Below are 15,630 nucleotides of genomic sequence, written 5' to 3'. Positions count from 1 at the left end.
TGTCTGACAGGGAAAGTGGAAGTCAACCGAAGGTTCCATTACGACTCTATGACTCTATGACTCTAAACTTGCCCTTGCATCAATAGTGCAAAGAGCTTACTCGCAAATGGCAGTATTCTCGATCACCGAACGAGGACAGACGAGCCAGGGACATGAGAATTGAATGAGTTCAGCGGATGGTGTTTGACAACCAAACAAGAGCCAGTCGAGACAATGGAGGTCAGCTACTTGATAGAGACAAACTAGGAAGTATGAAGAAATGATAGCAAGACTGCTTATCGGACTGATAGTGAGCTCGTGAGAGTTCTGTGGAAATAAAGAAGCACGGGACACATGTCAATGGCCACGGCTCAAAATAGAGCAATTTGAACCCTCTGCATTTTCCACGCATCCGATCTTTCGAATGATCCTCGCCTTCTCGTTCGATGTGCCACGTGAGTTAGGCTTGTTGCTTCGCGAGCACGATTGATGGACCTCTTGTAACACGAACGTAATTTAACCCGGGGTAGAAGTGCTGTACCGGATGATTCATGCAAATATTAGCGAAGACAAGTCCCACAGAGGAATCATATTCGTCGATATTCTCACACGTCGATTGTTCCAGTAAATGTCTAGAGGCTACAAACCTAGCTTCGAGCTCTTCCCGATCTACGTTTCCAATACTAAATCGCCCCCCCCCCCCCCCCCCCCCCCCCCCGTTAACCAAACAGAAAATCGAAGAAGCAGTAGAGAGGGAATTTCTAAAACGCTCGAGGAGATAACATGCATCTCGAATAAAATGAAAGGGAAGGAGATTCAGCGCAGATGGCGAATTAAGCAGTGGTACTGCATGGCGTTGATCCGACTTGATAGGTCAGGTACCAGTTTCAAACATCTATGACACGAGGGGTTCGTGCTTATTCTCGCATGTACTTCGAACAAGCTGGACGACAACGGGCTAAGGACTTGATCGCGTGCATAGACGTCTTTGGGACATCGACCTCATTCTAGACAAAAGGGTTAGATTATCAATTTGAGATGTAAAATTCAACAAGATAGGAATGGATGATATTGAACATGTTGTGGGAATGACATGAATGACCAGTGCAACAATCCTGATGTGTCAAATGACTGCGAGTAAAGCAAGGAAGTTCTCCATGATGGTCATCTCAAGTAAGATTCAGAGACGCCATTCAAAAGAAACTATGACATTCATAGGTCGCATCTATTGACTGGAAAGGAAGCATTAAGCAGTGGTGCATTTCATTGAACTGGACGGCCTGTGGCTTCTGGGCTTATTCCGTTTTGAGCAAGTCAACAAAGGCGTGGCGCGGACAAACGGAGCCCCTGCAATAAATGAGGGCCCTCAAGTAGAGCTCTCGTTGCATACCCCAGTCAAATTCATTCCAATAGGAAATAAATAGCGAGGGTTCGCTCTGCGCTCGGATTCTCCCGAGATCGAATCTCTCACGGCGGCGAGAAGTGCCACCTGGCTCACAAGTGCATAGTTCGAACAATCGCCACTCGACGACAAGAACGCGGGGCGAAGTGTGTTGAAACGAGCTAGAACAAATGCAATCCGCTATTGTGCTTGTCGTTGGTTAGGCAAGAAATTCCGGGCCGTGTAGATCGTCGCCCGAGAAAACCGGCCATCTGGGACGCCCTAAGATCCAGCGACCAGGTTCCGTTGACTGTCAGCGATCGTATCAGAGAAGGCGGGATGATTTGGAATCTTAGAATGTATTTTAACACACGGACGTCGGCTTATCGTTGGCCTAGACAGTTTAGACGAGTCATGGGTCTGGTGTATACTCCATAGTAAACTAACGAGGTCGACGCTCACTTTTGAACGTTTCCGAACGGTCAATCAGTGTCGAAAATTGACATACGATAGTAGAGTATTCTTTAACCGATTGAAGTATTGAAATTACCATTTTTCACCGTCATACGGATCATTTATTCTTCCCTCACGCAATTCGTTCGATAAATTCGCCGAAAATAACTGCAATGAGCGAACAGCACCGAAGATATGAGCTGTCACGTCTCCACTCTTTCAGCTAAGCTGAGAAGTTCTCGAGAGGCGAGATACTCCTCAACAATCTGGCCTCTTGACCCCCCACGTTCAATTTGTATCAAGTACAGAAGAAGGCTCTAATGATCCTCGAGTATTGATTGCGTAGTCAAATGTCCTAACGGTGTTGAGTCGTTGACACTGTCACGCAGGCCGAGACAAATCATCCCGTAGTTGTGTGGAATCATCCAACAAGAAGTGATTAGATCGAAAAGCCGATGAAACATGACATGATACTCAGATCTAACGCTGTCTGATTGCTTCTCATTTGCACCATCACTTCTCAATCAGGAAATATGGTAAGGATTGCCTAGAATCTCAAGTGCGGATGCCGCCTCAAATGAAGCAAGTCTATAGACCATACGCCACGCCATGCGATACAGTACAGACCACGCAAGCAGCACCCTTTCGTCGTAGACAGATTCAGACTAGTTTCTCTCTTATCGCTTATCGGTTTCTTGTCGAACCTAATTTTTTTTCCTTCTTTCGTACCTTTGGTGGCTGATCCGGTCCCTTGCAATCCTGGGGATATACCGAGTCGTGTCGTATGTATGGATATGATTCGACCCCCTTCCGTTCCAAACTAAGTCCTGTACATTATTTGTATATATTCATCTCTCTCTTGGCGCGCTACTGTCTATAGCGGCTGTGAAGCGCGAATCGGCATGCTCATGTTGGGCAAATAAGGTTCAGTGACCATCGGTGTTTGAACCGCGTACCTACACCCCCACGACCAGAGAGTTGTAAGGACTATGGAGTGGGTTCCATGGAGCGAATTGCCCAAGGATGTGACGGCCGTATTATGCCTATCTCGGTGCCAAGCCATAAGTTCTGGGTCAGCTATACTTTGCTTGGGGCAGCAACAGTATCATAGCAGGAACAAGTGCAGATAGTTCAGTGTGCTGGTTACACGCTCTGTCCGCGGCTTCAATCATAGGGCGCGCTTTACCCCAGACGAGAAAAAGTCAGGAAAATTGTATTTACTTGGGAAATCTTCCATCTGCCAAGTTTCTGATTTGGACGGTGATCTCCAACTACTATCAACGGGCTTTGTTTACTTTGTGCTCAATGCATCGGAATCTGCATGGCGTGCGCCTCGACCCATGCGCTGTGCGTCTCCAGGTGCAAGGGTTCGGCTCACACAGCGAGCTCGCATCCACGGGGTCAACGACTCTTACCTTACCAGGGCCCTCGGAAAGGAAAGAATTTCCCGCTTCCAATGGATAGAGTAAGGGACGAGATGCGATACGATTCGCGCAGTGACCATCGCTCTGCTCCCAATAATAGCTTTCTTTTGAGCAAGCCCTAAAATGACATATGTCTGCGTTATATCAGTCTGTGGTTGCCTGAAGGGTATTAGATGGATATTTGAGTTCCATTATTAGTGGGAAATTGAAGAGTATATTAAATTCAGTCATGCAGGTGTTGCATTTCATTCAAGTGTGAGAGAGAATAACAACCTTAGCGATGCCCCGACGTGGGTTTGGATATTGTTGAAATTGTGGTGTGTTAACTTTGAGCAATGAGTATGATCCCCCCGGCGGTACTGTAGATTCTGATTACTTTCGTACTTCTTTTAGTAGTACTGAGTACTGACGAAGATTGGATCCACCTTGCTTGCATCTGGAGTTGTATATCCACAAATGAATTCAGTGTCCAGCTTAACGTTTCAGAAATTCTCAGTAATTCATCTACGGTGTCATGTTCATGTAGTTGTTTCATTCATCATTGTCCGGACGGCTGAAAGTTGCATTGTCGATTTTGGGTGAGGATTTGAACTCGGAGCTGATCCGCAATGGCAATTTGCCGCAACGTTCATACGCATTCGATGAGCAGACAAAGGCCCTCGCTTCAAGCGGAGTCATTCCAAGTCCTTTTCGCCTCTCAAATTCAATAAAATTGCAGGACTTGCAGACTTACGCAAGTGTGTGCACTGTGCACTGATCGTCCCGTGCACCTTCGCGAAATACGAATGTACTGAGCCACGGTCCTGTCACTACCAGTGTATAACTATGACTAGAGACCAAAAGCCGGGGAGCCTGATCCAGCACGAATTGAGGGTCGCAGAGAACAGCATGCACAGTGCAGTCTCGTGGTGGCAATCTGCTGAAAGCACGATTTGCTTTGGAGCCTCGAGATCAGACCAGATGCATGATTCGGTGGGAACGACACCTTCAATTCATGCCCGGTACATGACAGGAATGCTGAGCTGCAGTATATAGATCTAGTTGGTAACTTGGTATACATTTTGTTCAACACACGTTCACCGGCCTCGAATGCCGCGAGATACTGCCTAGTACCTCTGGGTATCTACTCAAATCTAGTAAATGATATACCCCAAGTGATCCAGCTAGCCATGCAGAACACACAAAGAGAAAACGCAATTTGTGAAGAAATGAGTGCCCATTCCAGCCGAACTACACTCGGACCGTTCCTGGGCGGAAAATGGTATTTTATCAATGGAGAATAAGCAGGACTGCTATCTCGCGAGACCCTTCAGAGTGGGGTCGCCTATTTCGTTGCACCTGGATCGCTCTCAACAAATCAACAGCAGCATTGTTGATACGCACATCGAGAAACTGATGAGCATGCTTCCAAAGATCTCCCACAAAGAGCATCGACGAGCTAGATCTCAAACAAACTTAATTCCCCGACTGACCAACGCTATCAACTCCGTCCTGCAAGGACCACACATTCAATTCAGATCTAGCAGTCGCCCAGCCCGCAAGAGTTCGTAAATGCATGCGTAAGGACGACGCACCCGTATCTGCAAACTCAAATTTGCCGCATCTGACACGTCTCTTTGACGCTCTTGCAAAGGTACCGTACAGTAAGTACATGGATGCAAGCCACTCCGCAGACTCGAGGCTGAAAAGGTCGTACAGCGTTCGAGTTGGTGGCACCCACCATAATCTCTACATGAAATTTGAGGCTTCCTACATTATGGAGTCTAGTAGATTTCTTGTGTATAGCTCGAGCTTCTATCGGACGAAGTGTTGATCTCCCGTAAGTGTATATCTCCTCGAAAGATTGTTGATACCTGCTGCATTGATGTAGCTAGAAGAAATCGCCCATTTCCAGACTGTCAAAAATCTTTGATTGTCTTGGAAGTAAGGTACATGATCGTCCATGGGCTAGATCAAGCTTGCTGTCTACAATAGCAGTAGCAGTGGCTCACCTCGTTTTTGTCCCTGCGAGGAGAAAGCTTTCACAAATAGGTCAATATTCAACGTCGTTGGGCAGTCAGTCTACCTCAGCTTCTCGCATCTTTGATCAAGTTCGTTGATCCGAGTCTGTGGATCTTTGCAAAATCGCGCAGGAACTGAGAGCATGACTCTCGAGCGCTAAGGCATAGACCACGAGGCCAGGGCACCAGGAACGCTTCCCTTGTCGTGCGTTCCCGATACCTGCGCTCTCAATAAACTTCACCAGCACATCAACACGAACCATAGTTCCCGACATTCGTACAATCTGTCAATCGGCCATGGAGCGGGCGGGAACAATGACCGCCAATGATCAAAGGCATGACCCTGTTTTCTTCACGATTGATCTCGGCAGATTTTTACGTCAGAAACAGCACTAAACACATATCCCCTGCTATGACGAGCCTATCAATGGCCTTTGACAACTCTACCTGGACTGCGAACCATGGTTGTCACCTTGGCTATCGCTACCGACTTCAGACAATCATCATTCCCCTGCGACGTGAGAGCTCGCCAATGACCTACGTGGCGATCGAACATGGCGAGGACAAGATGGGTTGACTTGAGTCGTGGTGAACGGGTCGATGGACCTGCCTAGAAGGTAGAAAGGTGTCCGATCACAGCTCAATCTGGCTTCGAAAGAGCGGGGGGGGGGGGAAGCTCGGATCTGGAATCGAATATGCTCTGCGTTCGAACGTCAGCATATCGGATCTTCGATACGACCGCATGTTGCAGATATGCTTTTTTGCGACATCTCTGACATCTTGCATTCTGGCTGCCAAATTCAATGTCACTGTTTCCAAGAATGACTGTCTCTGTCGTCATTCACTGAATGTCTCTGGAACTTGTCCGTTTTTCTCTGCAACGCTAGGTTTGACAAGTTCGTGTCCAGATGGGTCCGACCGTGGAGGAGGGCCACGGGAGGAGCCCAAAAGCACTGTTGATTGTCAGATTGGGAGAAGTGCAGATTCGATGTGTCGCGCAAAGTTTGACTCAGGTTCTGGTCCCTGGGTATACCCTTGACTCGCGTGCAGGAAGTCTACCGCGAGAGCGCGGCCCATGCGCCGGATTCTCCTGGAATGGGGCTCTGGGCCCGCGGAAGCACATACACACCCTCTCATCCTTTCCCCTCTCCCAAGAACAAGACGAATCTTCCGATCAAGATGACTTCCGCAGTCATGGATCAAGGTGTCAGGTAAAGCCCGTCGAAAACTGAGTTTGAAACTGCCCTCCGTTTCCGCGTCGCAATCACGGGGCCCAGTCGATTCAACCCACGGACAGTCCCTCCATCTAGGCCCACGATGCCAAGACCCACTCTAGTGACAGTTCACATGGCAGAGTCAGTCGTGGCCGCGCGTGGCACCCTGTCTGGATCGGACGAGGTACGTGTCTGTGTTGTCATCTGAGACCCTCGTGCTCGAGGCTATCACCGTTCATCCTTCCTGCACCTCCGTCTCTGTTCCTTGATTTTGTCGCGTGTTCCTGATTTTCGCACCTGCTGTATGCAAGATAAGATCATTTGGCGAACGGAAGGCCTGCTTTCTTATTCTTAAACTGACATCGTCATTGACCGGGGGGTTCTAGGGGGTCTTTTCTCAAGCAGATGCGCCATAGTCGTAGTAGTAGTAGTAGTAGACTAGTAGTAGTCTGAAAGAAAATCGTGTTCGGAGCAGGAGATGAGAGTGTTGCTGTGTCGTTCGAGACTCGTCGACACGGGGGTAATAGCTGGAGAGTCCGCAGATGAAGGACCTGGCAAAAAGTACGACAACTTTGTGCTCCGTTGGCTGCCGTGCTTGCCAATCATCCCGTCTGAATGCAGCACCCGATGCTTTTCCCCAGAGAAAGTCAGAAGTATATTGGCCAAGTACATCGGCTTCAGCAGGTCCTGTCATGTACAAGCCACATCACGATCCCCACCAGCCTCGTCCGCCTCAAGGCTCATCGACCACCCTGTGAGGTATGAAATGGCACCCGTAGTTACCCCAAGGTTGGCTGTGTGGGGAATTAAATCGATCTGGAGGTACTACAAGATCACCTTCACACATCAAGCACCGTGGGAACCCATATCGAAATGATATCCGTAACTCTGCCATCCAGATCCCATGGGGAGCAGCTTCCCCCCTGACTTGATCCTTTGATTCTATGACGAACCCCTCTTGGTTTTCCCACTTAAAAGTCCAGCCCATCTAGATTGACATCAGATTCAAAACTCAAATTCAATCAAATTGACACATCCGCCAGCCCATCAATCTCAAAAGTCCCGGATCGACGACATGACGACCACGTCCTCGGCCTCATCCCAGAAGGGTGCTTCTATTCGTTCGATCTGTATTTCAAATCCGAGTTTCACTTTGTACGATCTGTCGCTCCCCCACGATCAATCATCCGAGACGCACATGGCTCGAAACAAACACACTCTGAGTTTCGAGAGCTGGACGAGTGTTAGCGTCGGCTCTGCTTTTCCGACGCACACACACCAGCCTTGCGAGGGGACGATCGATTCTCGAACTGTAGATCTTTCCGGGTTCGCTTGCTTCAGAATATGATGTACTGAACTGTAGTGCGTTAGTATTGACAAAGTACTACGCGCGATGTACTACATAGATCCCCATCTAGCCGTGGCGCTAACGCGATTTCTGCTGAGAGGGGAAGAGCATGGACAAGATACAATCTTTTACGTGATGTGCGCCACCATTAGCGAAACCTCTAGTGGGATCTTCCCTGTCAATCCTCTGCCCTCCATGCAAGCTCGTTCTTTCTGCAAGCCACGGTCTTTGCCTCAATCATGTCCAGAACCATAGTGGCGCAGGTTCCCGTCTTTGCCTGAATGCACGTGAGACGCTCTTGGTTCGCATCGCCTCCTCCGTGCTGGCACATAGACACCTTCCTTACATCCTCGATCCCTGAATCATTCTCGGAGGCAAATTTTAGTCTAACGGGCGGTTGCCCAACGTACACTAAACCGTTGCCATCACTGTCTGTGATGATAGTCGAATTTTGCTTTTTCTTCTTTTTTCATCTCATCTGCACTCCGTACGGATTACGCAGGGCGTGCGCTCTGGATCTTCAAGGATCCCCTCGAGTCAAAGCAATGAACCTTGAACCCCGCTTGAAGCTATCGAGTATCCGCACTTCGTCCCCTCCAGCGGACTGATCGCTTCTAGGTTCTAATTCACTAAGTAGTAGGTAGTAGGTACTAGGTACTGGGAGTAAGTATCAACTCCTCGCGGTAACCCCCACCACTATTAAACTTTCGGGGCTGGTGTTTGTACCCGCCTGTCGGGTTCGGGGTCTACTTTTGCACTATCAGGCTATCGGTGTGACCATTGGAGATTCGGGCTACAGTCTTCGGGGTCTACAAAGGTACTGACTGGCCATATAGTACGTATGTTCAAAGGGACTTTGACAGCCTCCGTGTGGCAATGTACATTGTAGAATGACTAGAATCTACTATCTGGTGACTACCAACATTCATGATGGCTTTGTCCCACGTTGAGAAAGGATAGTCACGTATCCATCTATGTGTACCCTGACCAAGAATAGCGTAGGTGAGACCCCTTGTCAGTTCCGCTCTACTTTAGACGGAATGTTCGAAGGCGACGACACTTCAGCATTACACTCAAACTACATGGGCATGGTGGGGAGCATACTGGGCACTGGTAGAATCAGATACAATTTGCATGCTGCATACGCCCATGTGTCAAAACACATATCGAGACAAGCAAAAGAAAAAGCGCGTATGGGGGAGTAACAAAAGACGAGGAAGTGATAAGAGGGAAGTAAAAGAGGAAAAAAAAAAAACTCCTTTCCGATGTGACGGGGACAAGGCTGCCAGCTCGAGGATCAAAGTTGCATTTTGGTTTTGGCAAAAGAACATGTCCTCATAAGGCGACGGGATTATTATCATGAGGATCAGCAGTGTAAGGCAAGAATATGAAACCGTTTGCTTGGTCGAACTTTGACATCTACAATCTTCGCAACACGCAAAAAATTCAAAAACACACCCCTCTGGGCCCTAGAAGCATACACGGGCTTCTTACAGAAGCTGGGCAACAGCGTAGAAGAAGGCGGCAACACCAGTAACAGCAACGCTGGCACCGTTGGCGACAGCGGCACCAGAGCTGGTAGCACTGGAGGAGCCGGAGCTGCTGGAGCCGGAGCTGGAAGCGGTACCAGAGTTACCGTTGGAGGTGGTGGGCTTGTTAGTCTTGGCATCACACTTGTATTTTCCCTTAATGACGTTCTTGCGGAGGTTGTCGAAGTGGTTGCAGCTGAAGTTGCCGTCAGTGCTCTGCAGGTTGAAGCCACCCTCAACATCGTTCAGGCCATTCAAGTCGACACTGTGAGATTAAAATTAGTACGTGGACGTCTCTCAGAAGGGAATGTGGTGGAGAGGAGGACAGAAGGCTAGAATCAGACGGGTCGCAAAGAGATGGGAAGACTCACGTGTTGAACTTGCCGGAGAAGTCAATGGCACCAGTGACCCTGTTCAGCTTGGGCAAGTTGATGCTGGAGAGCTTGTCGTTACGGGCAATGTTGAAACCACCGTTGACCGTGGTCAGAACGGGCATAGTGATGTTTGTCAACTTGGAGTTGTCCATGAAGACAACGTCCCCAACGGTGGTGAGGTTAGGGGCGGAGAAGGTCTTGAATTCAGTGCCCCAGAAGCCGAGCTGACCGGTCAGCTTCTCCAGGGAGGGCAGAGAGATGCTGGAGATGTTGCGGAAGGTCATGTTGGTACCGGTACCGAGGTTGGGGAGATCGATCATGAGCTGGTCGTAGTTGCCAGAGAAGTTGATCAGGTCGGACGCGTTCATCAGGTTGTTGATGTTGATCTTCATCAAATCACGGTTGTTCTGAATCTGGAACATGCCAACCTGCTTCAGGGAGATACCGTCCAGGGAGGTCAGGCCAGTGTTCTGGATCATAACATCACCGGCCTGGGTGACTCCAGCGTTGAAGTTCAAAGACTGGAGCTTGGGAAGAGCGTTCCACGAGATGGAACCAACGTTGTTCAGGTTGCCGAAGGCGAGGGTGGTCAGGCGGGTCAGGCCGTTGAGGTTGAATTCCTTGCCAATCTTGATGATCTTGTCGGCGGTGATGTCGGTGATGTTCTCACCACCATCACAAGTGATGGAACCAGTAACGTTCTCAAAACCGCTGAACGAAAGGGTACCAGTGTAGCTCTTGGCGATGGTGATATCACCCTTGATGGTACCGCAACTCGCGAGAGCATCGGCATCACCCTGGTTCTGAACCTTGGCGTCACCACCTGGGAGGCACCGCGTTAGTTTTCGACTGCGGTTAGGTCAAGTCGGAAGGTTGATTGATCGTCACACTTACATGGGTCAGAAGAAGCGAATGCGAGCTGGCTGGCAGCCAGGGCAGGCAGGATGTACTTGACGAAAGGCATAGCGTGTGTAAATGTTGGCTTTAGGAGAAGGTTTTTTCGTAGGTATCCTCTGCTGGTCGGAAGAAATCGTCAATGGGTGGCTTTGGGTCACACAGGACTCGGTGAGGATGGAGAAAGCTTCTTCAGGGGAAAGATAAGACCAGCGGCGAGGTTTTTCAAGACTCGGACGCGTCGAGCTGAACACAGGCGATGGAATGTTTACGTACCAATTGAATGAAGGATGGGAAGGATCAAGGGTTGGGAAGAAAGAGAACGAGTGTATGGAAGATTAAAAAGGTCTCCTCAGCGAAGGGGAGGTAGGTTGAAAAGGTAGGCAGCTCACGAGGAAAGAACGAGTGGACAGGTTTGGGGGAGAGAAGAGAGAGAATAAGAAGTTGGGGGAGGGGGCGAGGGATAGGGAAAGCGGTTGTGACTTGTTAGCCTGTAAGGAAAGGAGGCGTATGCCTGTGGGGACTTCCCGTCGTGTTTTGGGCTGTTTGGTTATTTACATATTCCACGCGGGCCCCTTTTGGCTTTTCAGGTCCCCTCGGCAAGTTATTTTTGGGTTACAATCGGGGTGTATTTTTGGCATTACGATCGTAAGATCAGGCTAATGGACCACTCTCCGCCACTCGGCCTGGCCGGGAGTCACTGTAATCTATTACCAATACGCCGAGTGGTTCGCTGTCCAGGTTGATCACGGACACGATGAGGACTGTCCCAGACACAGACTTCCTGTTCATCCCCTGAGGCTCATTCTGCGATACCCTTGAGCTAGCTCAAAGACATGCCGACACTTAGTAGAGTGTTTTCTGCTTGTGCTCTGATTTGACCACTGCAATGATAGAGAAACAATGTCCATGTCGTGGAGGACTTCCACTTTTCATGGGCCTTTTAAGTTTCCTGATCCGTATAGTACATACAGTTGCTGTCAAGATATTACAGTACATGTATTATAATAAGTTTTCTGCCAGACACATACCTACATCGCGACAGTCCGTGAATACACCACAATGGCACAATCACATGGATATGGAACATTAGACACAATAGACACTGGACAGTAAACAGTACCGATATTTACTGCAAGTCAGTGATGACACTTGAAGTCTCGAGGCTCTCGAAACAAATTTGATAGACAAGGACGGGAATCACTGACTCTAGTTCTGCATAGTCCTTGTCATGATAAAGTCTGGGTGCGGGAAGGCTATGGCCTCACAAATTTTCCAACGGTGTTCTGCTAGATCGTATTATTATATCGCCCGGATAGGCAGAGGCGTATGGTTAAGTTTGTAATGTAGTATCGTCTTCCATGTAATGACAACCCTCCTGTACCTTCCTACCTTATTCTTACTGTATGAAAAACTTGGTCCTGGTGCCTGTTGAATTCCTGCTTTTGCCCTGGCCACTCTCACCTGCAAGTGGGTAACAGTGTTGCTTCCGCCGCACTACACCCAATAGCCACCTGGTCTAGGGAGCCACCCCTTTTCTCCACTTGTAATAAAGGGTAAAGTCTTCCAATGCTCTTGGGCAAGTGGAGCATTGCTCCTCACCTGGTATCAAATATGGTGGTGTTCGACACACTCGGATTCGCTTCGATAGTGAATCTGAGTGGGTGGCTGAGGTCCTTCTCCACACGTGCTTGTCCTGCGGCGACCGTTCTGTGGGAAGATATGGCGTGTTCTTTATTGGCTGGGCATCGTTCTCGATATTCAGATGATGACTCTTGGTCGAAGGCTGGCGTTACTCAAGGTGGAGGACTTCTCGTCATTGATCGGACCACTCATCCTGCAACTGAAAGTCTAGAATTCTAAGCAAGCTATATATGCATTATTGCAGTAATGCACTATGGAGCGCTGATAGTCGTCTGCAACCCGGGCGATAAAGGTCCACGGGCATTATTGCGAGGATAATTTTCATGGTGATCCTTGTTCTTCGGTATTGCCCTCTCTGCCCGGCAGTTTGCGAGGGTAGACTGTAGGCATCTCGAATGAAGAAGTCAATGTGTCGGTCTCTTATATGATGTGATTATGAGTTTTGTATTGAGAACTGACTAGAAATTGAAACTTTGTAGACCTTAGATTGGCACGTGAAAGGATCAACCTTATGCATTCAGGTGATCACTCCAGTAACTTTAACGCTCTAGGTAGCTGGTTTTGGCTACTACTAAGTCTCTGTAGTTAGGTGTTGGTATCTTGAAATGCACGATCAACGATTTAAAAATAATCAAGAGTGTAAATTGCTGATTCTCGAGTCTTGAGTCTTAAATTTTATTCACACCCCATCCGTTGTCGAAAACTCTGAGTTGGATACTCAACACCTAGCCTACAGAATAGAAAACGCACACGCTCTCCGGCGTCCGCTCCACAATAACAAGCTTGTAGCTGAAAAGCTTCGACCCGTCATTTCCTTCGTGACGATCGCATTTTTCCATCCTGTATTTCCCGTTGCTTTGATGGCTGCTCTAACCTTTATCGGGCTAGCTTAAACGCGTCGTAGCGTTGCATGCTGCTTAGGAGACTCCACGAGTCTGCGTCGGTGCACAACGTCAAGATCCGCTCATCATTGACCGACCGGAACATTATATCCATATTATCGCAGGTATGTAATCAGGAAGTGTCCCTCTTACCGATGAGAATTCGAATGCTCTGAAGGTTTCTTAGATATATCATCAAGAGAAATGATGAGTGATCAACCATCCGTTTCGAAATATTACTCAATTACATACCAAAACACAACATCAATGTCATACAGCATTATTTCTGTGCTACACTTCTAGGGAGCTTCGCCTTAACGAGCCAATCAGCTACCGACAATCATATTCACGGGACATGACCATGCTAGCGTTGGAGACGGTGCGGGTCCAGAGGAAGGCTTGAATTTTTGTAGCTTTCAGATCGACTGTTCAGATGGACTAGTTCAGGGGTGCTGACTGTGAGTGCCGGACTTTGTACTGTTGTTCTAGGGGCTAAATAACTGTAAAGTATATTGAAATAGAGACTGATTATTCTGGGAAGTCCGGCGACCTCTGAGGAGCTTGAGTCTAATCATTAGGTCCACAGCCAAATTAGGTTCCGAACTTCTTTTATTGGTATTCGTCCAGTGGTCGGGCATACTCCATGAGTCCATGTCCTATGAAGATCCATACAACAAGACATTCGTGAGATAAGACGTTTATGTACACTTGCATAGTAGGAGACGAGCCTGGCTTGAAATTACCAAGTGCCGATCACTTTATCCATGAGAGATATATTACCCAGTCGTGATGTCAGCTTTGCATAGAAATACAGGTCAATCACCCATACTATCATGCTTCATCTTTCATCTGTGGATATCTTATCCGTGATTCCTCATTTACCGTGTTCCTTTTCTAAATGGGACTTGCAATATCTTAAGAATATCCGACTAGATACTGAAGTCTGAATAGATAATAATGAAAATTTAATACGTCTCAATCTGTGTACGACGAAACGGACTCACACTATGTCTTCCTTATGGCTTGATCCCTGACTTTGGTGACTCACCACTCACCTTGTATTCACGGTCCAGTATCCCCGCATCGTATCTATATTTGCTCCTTGTATCTTTGAAGATGAAGAAAGTCAGGGGCGTGTTAACTTGAGCGAATATTAGATTATCATTCTCGTAACTCGACAGCCACCAAATTCATAATATCACTCCATGCACTAAAATAAGTCATGACTCGTAACTACTTCATGTTGATCTCTTGTGCTTGATCCATATGTCAAAGGATTGAATCAGAAAACCTTTCAATTTCTCGAGCGGGCTAGGCTAATCTATACCTAGTGAGGTATATGTGTCTGCCAAATTTTCCAATCGAGGCATTATACCGCTTCCAGTTATATGAGACGCTCTTTAATATAGAGACATGAAAGCTGTTAATATATAGAGCGCAGAGTCTTGCTACTTATGGAAGAATAGCTAGATGGGCGAGCGGTACGTGAACTTCGGTGCGCTCACATACATTAGGATGGATATTGAAAGTACCATATAAGGTAGGATGACCGCACAGATCTTCATTTCAGTTTATATTCTGTCAAATATAAGCACAGCCACTTGCTAGATGTTTAATGTGCGGGCAGCCCAATAAAGGTACCAGAGTTCGAACAAATCCTGATACTTCGATGCTGGACTACTTGGCCAGCGTAGGCCGCAGGAATGGGCTTATGCAAAACCAACCTTCGCCATTGTGATTCTTTATGGACATGCAGGTGGAGCCTTGCTGTTTGTACATATAAAGCTATGCTTTGGCAAGTTATTCTCTCATGCCGTGCCAAGCTCGGTAGAGCGACCTCATGGCTTGTCCCAAGCGATCGGATTAAGACATAAGTGTATTAGCTCCGACGACTTTGTTTCAGCGTACTGAGGAGAATCCTGTGGATGGAAGTATAAGAGAGCCTAGACCTAGCTGTCATCTTTCAGGTGTCATTGTCGCGGCAGTTATCCATAAGTTCCACATTGAAGCCTTCAAGTAAGAGCAAGCTTCTCTGGGTATGGCATGAGGTGCACTTATAGTTGTGTGACTGCTGTGTAATATGTATTGTCTATTGTGTAAAGACCTACTTGAATTACGGCAATACAGTAAAACTCGTAACATATTTACAATACATTACAGACCATCCTCGTAATCGGAAATCCTGTTCCTCGTGCGATGGTAAACTTGTTTCAAGGTCGCTAAATGGGCCCGACCTGCGCCGCTAGATGGTCTCGGGCCTGCCCATCTTTCTCCACTCTCATTTAGATGGTCTGGAGCGATCAGGGTAGCGACTTTGCCATCCTTAGCTTCGTAGTCACCCAAGGTGCTCTCGTCGAGTACAGAGTTTGAGACATTGCAAGCATTCTTAGTTTTGATGTGGTTTTTACCTGTTCTTCTAGGTACCGTTCCGACATTCTTTATGCCCTCCCAGGGTGACTGGCAATGCGAAAGCGAGCATCGATAGCCGAGGATTCTCGGACCGAACATG

At 47.8% G+C, this 15,630-nt stretch overlaps 2 protein-coding genes across 2 annotated transcripts; both read right to left on the bottom strand.

Moving 5' to 3' along the window:
- Positions 1-6,848: 6,848 nt before the first annotated feature.
- On the bottom strand, positions 6,849-7,145 carry N7539_008030 (uncharacterized protein; the record flags this gene model as incomplete). The annotated part of the gene is made up of 1 exon (XM_056937630.1): positions 6,849-7,145. The coding sequence occupies one exon, from the start codon at positions 7,143-7,145 to the stop codon at positions 6,849-6,851; it is 297 nt and encodes a 98-aa protein (XP_056786722.1).
- Positions 7,146-9,289: 2,144 nt separating this feature from the next.
- Positions 9,290-10,666, bottom strand: ecm33 (GPI-anchored protein Ecm33; the record flags this gene model as incomplete). Its single annotated transcript, XM_056937629.1, has 3 exons — positions 9,290-9,593; positions 9,700-10,525; positions 10,597-10,666. The coding sequence occupies 3 exons, from the start codon at positions 10,664-10,666 to the stop codon at positions 9,290-9,292; spliced, it is 1,200 nt and encodes a 399-aa protein (XP_056786721.1).
- Positions 10,667-15,630: the final 4,964 nt, after the last annotated feature.

The sequence above is a fragment of the Penicillium diatomitis genome (assembly GCF_028827545.1).
Source record: "Penicillium diatomitis strain IBT 30728 chromosome Unknown utg000012l_segment0_segment0, whole genome shotgun sequence".
In the NCBI taxonomy this organism is placed as follows: domain Eukaryota; kingdom Fungi; phylum Ascomycota; class Eurotiomycetes; order Eurotiales; family Aspergillaceae; genus Penicillium; species Penicillium diatomitis.
The sequence above is the reverse complement of the archived record's forward strand: the minus strand, read 5'-3'. Positions and strand labels throughout refer to the sequence as shown.